Genomic DNA, 9,980 nt, shown 5'->3' on the forward strand with positions numbered 1-9,980 from the left:
GGGAAATCAGAATGTCTCTGATGTCTCAGCCCTGGAAGCCATGATTCCCGTGAAGAGTGACTTTGAAAAATTCTAACTGAAAGCAATGTCCAACCCAAAGTTCTCTACTTTGATAATTCATCATGAGGGAGGGTGAAATAAAAATATTTTCAGACAAGACAGATCTCACACATTTACCCCTTTTACATACTTCGTCAGGAAACCACTAGAGGGCAAAATGAACAAGAACAGGGAAGGCTTAGAATCCAAGACAAAATAAATCGCAAATCATTATTTATTAGTCATGAGTGAATGCAAATGAGTGCACATTAACTTTTTTATTTATTTGAAAATAAACACCCCTTTTCCAGTAAAAGGTAACCAAGAAAACAGGTCTTCCCCCAAGAAACTTATCTTTAAGGTAGAAAGTATTTTTATTATCTCCTTGAGATTTAGAATAATGCAGTTGTGCAGGATCCTTCCCCAAAGTGTTCTTTTCTCAAAGATTACAGCTAGAAAGAAACCCTTTGTTCTGTCTTGCCATTGGTAATTTTAGATGTCTTTTCTTCGATGGACTGAATCCTCGATGAAAGGACTTTACCACGTTGATCTATCTCTTCAACCACCGTCTTTACCAGCGTGGTTTTGGATAAATCTAGAAGTAAAACATATATGAATACACATATTCAACCTAAAAGATTGCATGACAAAGAATTCAACTGTTGGTTGTAATATAATATATTATGTACATTTTTGGTGAGGGAATAAACATCTATATATATGAAAGCTTAAGTGACTGGCCGATGGCCGACCAGCTGACCGGCCAACGGGCCAGTAGCTATGATGCACACTGACCACCAGGGGGCAGATGCTCAACGCAGGAGCTGCCAAGCTGCTGTCACTTGGCAGCTGCGGTTCTCGTGTGATGAACCCAGAACCAGAGAGGAGGGAGCCCGATTCTGTGGTGTGTCACCCAAGAACCACCCTCTCACAATCTGGGACCCTCTCAGGGGATGTCAGCTGGTTTCAGCCCGATCCTTGCAAGCCAGGCTGAGGGCTCCCACTGGTGCATGAATCCATGCACCGGGCCTCTAGTAGATTTATGATGATATAGGGTGTCCCAAAAATGTATACACACATGTTGAATAATTATAAAGGCAGTATTGATTAAAATGCATTTGATATTCAAAATTGAGCTACCAGCTGTTAAAGTGTGTATACATTTTTGGGGGGATATCTCATAGTTTAGAACAGTTTTATCCATTTAAAATAATATTTTAAGTTCCAAGCTAAGCACTTTGGTTTAAATTGTTTAAATATAGACTGTTGCCATAGTGTACGGTTGCCATTAATGCAGAAGTATTTGCTGCAATAGAAGTACAATTAGATTTTATTACCTTTAGATGAATTCCCTGAGCTTCCTGATCCAAAGCCCTTTGATTTGGAGCATGAGCTGTAAAAAACCACAGTTTATTTTTTAATATTTCTGTTTATCACTTATTGAATTGATAGGTGAACATAAACTAAGTGAACTTTGTATGCCAAAACCAGGTCTTAGTTTTTCATAAAGGAAAATAGATTTTGGGGGGCAGGAGCTGAAGGTAATTAAATGTCATCTAAAGAGAGGATAGAAAACAACCTTCTTTCCATTTGATTTTTTAAACCCCAGGCTTACAGGCTGTGGTATACAAAATATGGAAGAGATGACTGCAGAGGCAAGAGATGAACAGGCTTTTCGGCTGTGGGAATAAAGAAGAAAGGCTTGGAGGCATGGAAGGTGAACAGACAATGTGTGGGGTCACTTACTTTCCATCTCCATCTAGCAGGCGGCAGTAGGTCTCAATCTCTTTTTCCAGGTGGACCTTGATGTCCAGGAGCTGCTCGTACTCGAGTTTCTGGCCCTCGGTCTCGGTTCTGACTTGGTGCAGCTGCTCCTCCAGGGCCCGGATCTGAGCCTGCATCTGGGCCAGCTGCGCACAGTAGTTGCTTTCTGTCTCAGACAGGGAGCACTCCAGGGACTGTTTCTGAGGACGTAAAAGATGTCAGAGCAAGGGGTGAAGCCACTTTGAGGGCTATGTAGACCAGTGTTTCCCAGCAAAAGGCAGTACTGCTCCTTAGGCAAGCTTTGGAAATTTGTGGGGCTTGTCACAATAAAATGGGAGGTGGAGAAGAAGGGGAAGTGACTGGTTTCACTGGAGATGGGGGAGGGGGAGGCATGCTAGATGACCTGAATGGGCTAAATGACCTTTTGGCCCTAAGACTTTTCCAATGGACATTCATGATATTTAGTTAATATTTGCTATTATGACCTACCTAGGTATTAAAACACTTTCTGGGGGGTAGCACAATAAGAAATCAACATTGGCAATCATATATTTTGAAATTACTTATGTATTTTGGGGTTGCCTATTGTTTTCAATCTTATTCTGCTACTGTCCCCAGAGATCTACCCCACCACTGTTCCCAGTGTGTTTTTTTTTCTTTTTCTAATCTGTCCTCGATTTTCTAATGTCAATCAAAGGCCTTTTCTTAAGCTGAAATGGAGATTTCAGCTTGACAGAGGTGGAATTTCAAGACAAGAGGCATATTTAATAACACAGTCCAGGCCATTATTTCAACACTACTTTTATGAATATTATACCTACTCATTTCTACTTCCATAGTCTGTAATTTGTCTTGTTATGTGATCCTTACTTTAATTAAAGTAATTTTCCTCTTTCCCTTATCATATATAAATATATCTGGGTGCTTATTATTTCTCCTGATATTAGTTATTATCCAAGTGTCCACCCCCATCCACTCTTTCATTTCCCTTTTCTTCTTGTGTGGAGCAATTCCTGATTGTTTGGAACAAAACTTATTTATCAAAGAAATGTGTAAGCCTCTGTCTCTTTCATTACATACTCTAGGGGAGTTGGACCCACATATTTACATATTAAATACATTTTATATTAAAATACATTTAAGTCTCCTTTTTATTGCAGTTATGACATTGCACTGGTTTAAAATTCTTTTTGTGTAAGTTGTTAAATATATTATCTATTGACTTCATTTTAAGATTATGAAGAGGAAATTATAAAATATTTGTCATGACAGACAGACAGTGGGTCCAAGAGGCTGATGGGTACATTACATGGGTGGTACTGGGCTCTCCAGGGGCAGAGGAGTGGAAGGTGACCAGGATGGTAATGGGGAGGATGAGGCAAGAAATGGCAAGGGGTCAATGAGGTGTGTGGTTGGCTGTTCAGAACTTTAACTTCCTTGGTGATGGTATTCCTTTTTAAGATTATTAACGCTGTCTCAAATCAAAGGAGACAGCATCTCTATCCCATAGCCTTCTGCTGTAAAGGTTGGCTCATGGAGGTAGAAGGAGAGCAGAATGAACTTGGAAGTTGGTAAACTACTTGGAAGCTGGAAGCATATGAAACCTGAGTTTATCCATTTAGACAACTCCCAATTTACATACGATTTGTGCACGAAACTATAGGAGATTGTGCATAGAATTCATCTACGACAAAAGAATCCCAGGCATGGAAGTTAGTTCTATGCAACCATATTCTAGAATTCATTTATGTTGTATGTTAAAAGGTTTTGTTTGTTTGTTTTGTTGTTGTGGATTATTTCATGAGCCCAAACTACAATACTATACCGGCTGTATAGAATCTAACTACTTTCTAACATCATTGTTTCTGTGTGAAAATGCTTAAATTCTGATCTGGGAACTGAGTGATTCATTTCCTTCAACATAGCACAAAAGTGAGAGGAGGGATTCCTATTCAGGGGACAGCAGCAGGAACAGGTCCTCAGGGTTCCAGTTACAGGAGAGGAGAGGATGGGGAAGAGAGGAGGGTTCCAGGAGCTCAAAGTCTGTAGTCTGGAGGGTTTCGGGTACCAGCCACAGTGGTGATGAAGGTGAAAAGAGGGGCACGGTGGTTAAGTTGGGATTCAATCAGTGGTAAAATAAGTCTCCAATCTAAATGCTATCTATAAGAAAGAACTGCCCCTTTTTAGGGTGGCTAAATCAAAATAACCTTCCTATTGTTTTGAGTCATCTTTTTTTTTCTTGGCTTACTGCACTCATTTGTATAATAATGGCTCTTTCTTTGTGTTGCGATCTGGTGTCCTCAGGGTGCCTGAAGCCTCTGAGGGTAACAGGGAACCCCTGGGCCCACGTGTGCCATCATTCTCCAAATCCAGTCTTCTGGGTGCTGCCAGCTGACACTCCAGCTGTGGTTCTCAACCTTCCGGCCCTTTCAATACAGTTCCTCATGTTGTGACCCAACCATAAAATTATTTTCGTTGCTACTTCCTAACTGTCATGTTGCTACTGTTATGAATCGTCATGTAAATATCTGATATGCAGGATGGTCTTAGGCGACCCCTGTGAAAGGGTCGTTCGACCGCCAAAGGGGTCGCGACCCACAGGTTGAGAACCGCTGCTCCAGAGGGGAGCTGGTTTTAGTGCTGGGTGGTCTCCAGGGACTGCTGTCCTGGACCCCCTGGTGATGAAGAGGCTGGCAGGGCTCACAGGGAATCAGAGACGCACCCTCTTTTCCTCTGTCCAAGGAAAAGCGCGAGGTGGCTTTCCATAGGCTTTCATCAATACTAGGAGATGCTGAGGGCGTCCACACCAGCTCTGCCCCCTGTGCTCGCCTGATGTCAGCCTGCCACTTAACTTTGTGGTGGAGCACAGTGCCTGCTGCTTGCCATCCAGGGCTGAGATGAGCCACCGAGGAAGGAGCTATTTCATGAAATGGGCCCTGGGCACCTGCCAGGAAAGAAATCCTCAGTGGCTTCAGGGAGGAAGAGAGCTTTGTCTAGTCTCTCTGACTGAGTGTCTCAGCGTCTGTCTTCCCTGCTGTCCCCAGGAGGCATTTGTAGGTAAAAGCTCTAACAGGGAAAACGGGAGGTTTTCTGCTAGACTTGTTAGGATCACGCAACGCAGGCCGCCCTGCGCTGTCACCTACCATGGCCAGGAGCGACTGCAGCTCGATCTCCACGGTCTGCAGGCCGCGCTTCATTTCGGTCAGCTCGGTCCGGGCCGAGGTGGCTGCGCCCGCGTCGTCGGAGATCTGTTGCTGCAGGGTGGCGCTCTGGAAGGCAGGGCGCAAAGGGGTTCACTGGGCCTGCACCCTCGGGGTGCCGAGGGCAGGGCTGACTGGGGGGCCCCTCACCTTCTCGTTGAACCAGGCCTCCGCGTCCCGGCGGTTCTGCTCGGCCAGGTCTTCGTACTCGGCCCGCATGTTGTTCAGCAGAACCGTGAGGTCCACCCCGGGCGCCGCGTTCATCTCCACGCTCACGTTGCCCCCGGCCGCGCACTGCAGAGCCTTCATTTCCTGGAGGAAAAAGTGAGTCTGACTTTAGGGGCCATTTACCCAAACCATTTGAGGAGCGTTTCCTAAAGGGTTGCTTCATGTCTCAAAGGCTGTGGTTTAAATTCCAGTGTATAATGCGAGGCGTAAGATCGTTCAAATGGACTCATTCGACCCAGAGTCATGCCGATCATCTATTGAATTAGTTAGTGGTCTGTTAGTGAAAACAATCACAAACAACCCCGCAGCGAAAAGGCAGCATCCCCAGAAAGGGTTTTATTATTTTAAAATGAGGCGGGGATACAAAGACCAGAGAGTGAGTAGGCACACAACTATTGACTAAATGCCAGAGAGCATTCTCCTGGACGGGAATGAAGCAGTAGGAAAAAAAAAGAAAAAAAGAAAAGTCCCTGCCCACAAGGAGCTCTCACAGGAGGGACAAGAGCTGTCCTCTACTGAGGGCTTCCCAGGCATTGTTCGAAGTGGTTTACATGCATTACCGCATTCAGGTCTTCTGACCTCGCTATGTGTCATGTGCTATTAGACTTATTTGACAGACAGGAAACTGAAGCACAGAGAGGTATAAAGGAATCTCCCCAGGTTCTTAGTACTCGAAAGGCTGGGATTTGAACACCCCAGGGTCAGAATGTGGGACATACTTGCTCCAGAATGTCTGCTGTTAGTAACGACACTCTGTGGCCACTCTGTCCTAGGACGTGTTCTAGTCTGAACCATTAAATAGTCTAATCCGGTCAAAAAATGGATTTCTGGACAAATCAGCTTATCAGTGACCTGGACGTAGTTCCTTAGGAGCTGACCTTTTTCATTAGTACTTGCTTTTGATGGGTTGGTATCTCTGCTTTCTCAAGTCATATTTTTTTGACCTTAGGCCAGTGGCCTGCCAATGCCCACCACGAGCAAAAGATTTACATTGCCCAAGGAGACCACTGATAACTTGAAGTTATATCCATATTTTTGGGGTTTTGTGTATAATTCATGTGAAGAAAAATTCTTCTTGTTAAGAGTTTAAATGTTGAGTTGCTTGGGCCCTGGCCGGGTAGCTCAGTTGGTTAGAGCATCCGCCTGATGCTCCAAGATTGTGAGTTCGATCCTCATTCCGGGGGCATACAAGACTCAGCCAATGAGTGCATAAATAAGTGGAACAACAAATTGATGTCTCTCTAAAAATCAATAAATAAAAATTAAAAAAGAAAAGAAAATGGAATTTCTTGGTGTTGTCCTAGGGGTACCGGTCACTGGTGAGTGTGGTAAATTTGACACTCTCAGGGGGACCCTGAGATGCGAGTGGCTTTGTTCCCACCCTCAGTGCATTCAGAGGTACCTTCTTTTTGTTTAGGTGTCTTTAAGGAGGACAGTGACTCCTGCTCCTACCCTAAGGCCCACAGCTGGCTGGGCTGCTGTGGTTGCTATTTCTTCTCTTCTGGGATTGTTTCTTTCCCTGATGTCACCCTCTCTGCAATGCCTGGGTCTGTTTTTCACTCTCCTGCTGATACTCCGGTGGCCTGACTCTTCCAACCCCCTGCTCTGGGACACTCTCTCCTCTCCCTGTTTCTCTTTTATTTTAATTTTTTTTTCTTTTGAAGTACTCCTTCTCTCTCTCCCTCTCCCATAATTTTACCCTTTGGGGACAGTAGATTTGGTTCTTTAGCCATTTCTACCCAATGATGGGGCACGTTTGTCATAGGTTGTTTTCAGAAAATTTGGCATCTATGATTTTGGAGACTTTTGCAATTACTTTTGGGGTAGTACTTTTCTGGGAGGGGGGTTGAAGTTTCCTGGTGTTATGCGTCAAATTATGGGGTTCCCATTGTGTAGGGTTCAATATTATAGTAATAGGCTCATTAAGTAGGGAGAACATTGACATCTTTTTCTAGTCTGATAGGTCTTTTGTGAGAAGATTGACCGCAAGATAAGCCTATGTGAATTAAAGAAATAATGTCATTGAAAGAAAGACGGTTGCATTAATGCAAAAGTAATGTCATATTTTCAGAAAAATAGAATATTATACCGGTCTCGAAAATGGAGGGATCCAGACCAAATTACTAACATTTATTACCTTGAGGGATGAGAGTAGAAGGGCAGAGTGAGAGAAATGAAATTCTTTCTGGATAGCCTGGGCATTATTTGAGTTATTATAACGAGCGTGAATTACTCTTAGACATTAATTGTCCCCCGGAAGTATTTCAAATGTGCGCAGTTGTGATGTGACTGGAAGTGAAGCTGCTCCTACCTCCTCATGGTTCTTCCTGAGATACGTCATCTCTTCACTCAGGGACTCGTACTGCAGCTCCTGGTCAGTCCTGCAGAGCGTCAGTTCATCCAGCACTCGCCTGAGCCCGTTGACGTCGGCCTCGGCGTTCTGGTGAAGGGCGAGCTCATTTTCATACCTTGAGAGGCATGGAGTGAACATCAGCACAAGTGAGGCTCCCGCAAGAGACGGGACAGTAACGCCTCAATTGCTTTTAATTGAAAGTTAGACATTGAGTTCGGACTCCGACTATTATAAAAGTACACAGAGAAAGCCCCCTTCTCTCCTTTCACCCAATTCTGGGCAGGATAATCTGCAGATATCTAATCACACAAATTCCACTGGTATATCCCAATTAAATAAAACACACCACTGTGTAATTTTACCTGGGTTCATATTTTTTACTTCGTCAACAAATATTTACAAACATCTTTGCTCTTGGCAGTACACTGAGTGGCCAGATTATTATGACCACCCATCAGTACAATGAAGTGAATTAGTTATGCAAATAATAATAATAATAATAAAACCTTGAGAGTATTTGCTTAGGAAGTTTTCAATTTTCAGTATTCTTTTTTAAATATATTTTATTGATTTTTTTACAGAGAGGAAGGGAGAGGGATAGAGAGTTAGAAACATCGATGAGAGAGAAACATCGATCAGCCACCTCCTGCACAACCCCTACTGGGGATGTGCCCACAACCAAGGCACATGCCCCTGACCGGAATCGAACCTGGGACCCTTGAGTCCGCAGGCCAACGCTCTATCCACTGAGCCAAACCGGTTAGGGCTCAATTTTCAGTATTTTTGGAAGTGTCAATGAAATACTGATGGGGTGGTCATAATAATCTGTCCGGTTATAATAATCTGGCCACTCAGTGTATATTCTAGGCAGGCATAGAAATACAGTGATATTTTGTCACAGCAATGTAATAAGTATGTATAAATTCTAAGTATAGCTAATTGAAAGATTATAACATGCTTTATATCATATTATAACATGCATTACTTCCTTTAACCTCTTAGGTTGCACTTCGTTCTACGTGGGATGAAATGGAAATGCTTATTTAACTCAGTACATAGACAGGGAACTTTTTCTAGAGTGTGATTATTTTGTCACCTACTTTAGCCGGAAATCATCGGCAGCCAGCCTGGCATTATCAATCTGCAGAATGACATTGGCGTTAGCCGTTGTGGAAGAGATAATCTAGAAGAAATCAAGAGGGAGAACATAACAAATAAGTTGCTTTTATAATTTATTATTTCAGGAGATAAGGAATGTTACACAATGAAACTCTTGCATAAAAATCTGACTCCCTTAGGTAACAACCAAAATGTTTAAACTTTAATTTTTAAAAGTTACAGCTATGGTTATACTCATATATATATATGTTTTTTCTCATATAACTTTAGAGCACAAGACTTTCTTATCAATGAACATACTTCAAAATAAAAAATAGTGGAATTATTAACATTTAAGCTACATGGACATTCTTGAATCAAAGTGCCTATTTCTGACTAAAAGGAAGAATTATTTACCTAAATAAATAAATAAATGCAATGTAAATTACAGATAGCAGTTATAAAGCATTTCTTGTTGTAGCTCTGTCTTTTGCAAGGTAATTCTTCATTTTAAATACTTAGAATAGTTCCAAGTTTGCGATTTCTCACCTTACTCTTAAGATCGTCGATGGTTAGGTGGTATCTACTGTAGTCATGATCAAGTCCACGGCAAGATCCAGGACCATATTTTTCATACCAGCTCTTGATTTTTCTCTCTAATTCAGCATTTGCCTCCTCCAGAGCATGCACATTATCCAGGTAGGATGCCAAACGGTCGTTAAGATTCTGCATGGTCACCTTCTCATTCCCAGAGAGGAGGCCCCCTTCGCTTCCAGCAAAGCCGGCACAAGCTGCATTGCCAAAGGCACCACCAGCCTGGTTCCCGCCAGAAACACTGGCCAGGCTCCCTCCCAAGGCACAGGGAAGTCCACTTCCAGCAGCAGAGCTGCCACATGCATTGCTGCCTGCAAAGCCCAGGCCTCCACCGGCTGGTCTGACGGATCCAGGTCCAGACCGCAAGCAAATCCGCCTGGACCCACTAGAAAATCGGAGAGACATGGTGGTAGGAGAAACGTTCCTTGTCTGTGGGTAGCTGTAGCTTCAGAGGAGAACAGAATATTGTGCACTGATGGTTTCTTTGGGCTTTTATACACACCATTTGGGATGTTTCTATCTGAGTTATGCATGCCAAAAGAAAAATGGCATCATTCAGATTAACATGAAATTATGTGTAATTGGATGATTTGAAAAAATTAATGTCTACCATCTCTGGCTGTTGCTTCAGGGTGTTTGTTATCTTACATATAATGGGGTTCATTCTATATTAAGTTCATTATTTTAACTGCTAATTTTGAATG

At 42.9% G+C, this 9,980-nt stretch overlaps 1 protein-coding gene across 1 annotated transcript; it reads right to left on the reverse strand.

Annotated features, from left to right (window-relative positions):
* Positions 1-491: 491 nt before the first annotated feature.
* Positions 492-9,681, reverse strand: KRT28 (keratin 28; the record flags this gene model as incomplete). The annotated part of the gene is made up of 8 exons (XM_081109838.1): positions 492-634; positions 1,377-1,432; positions 1,786-2,003; positions 4,947-5,072; positions 5,154-5,315; positions 7,543-7,699; positions 8,685-8,767; positions 9,232-9,681. The coding sequence occupies 8 exons, from the start codon at positions 9,679-9,681 to the stop codon at positions 492-494; spliced, it is 1,395 nt and encodes a 464-aa protein (XP_080965964.1).
* Between the last annotated feature and the right edge of the window lie 299 nt (positions 9,682-9,980).

Source organism: Myotis nattereri, assembly GCF_964212035.1.
Source record: "Myotis nattereri genome assembly, chromosome: 16".
NCBI classification, from domain to species: domain Eukaryota; kingdom Metazoa; phylum Chordata; class Mammalia; order Chiroptera; family Vespertilionidae; genus Myotis; species Myotis nattereri.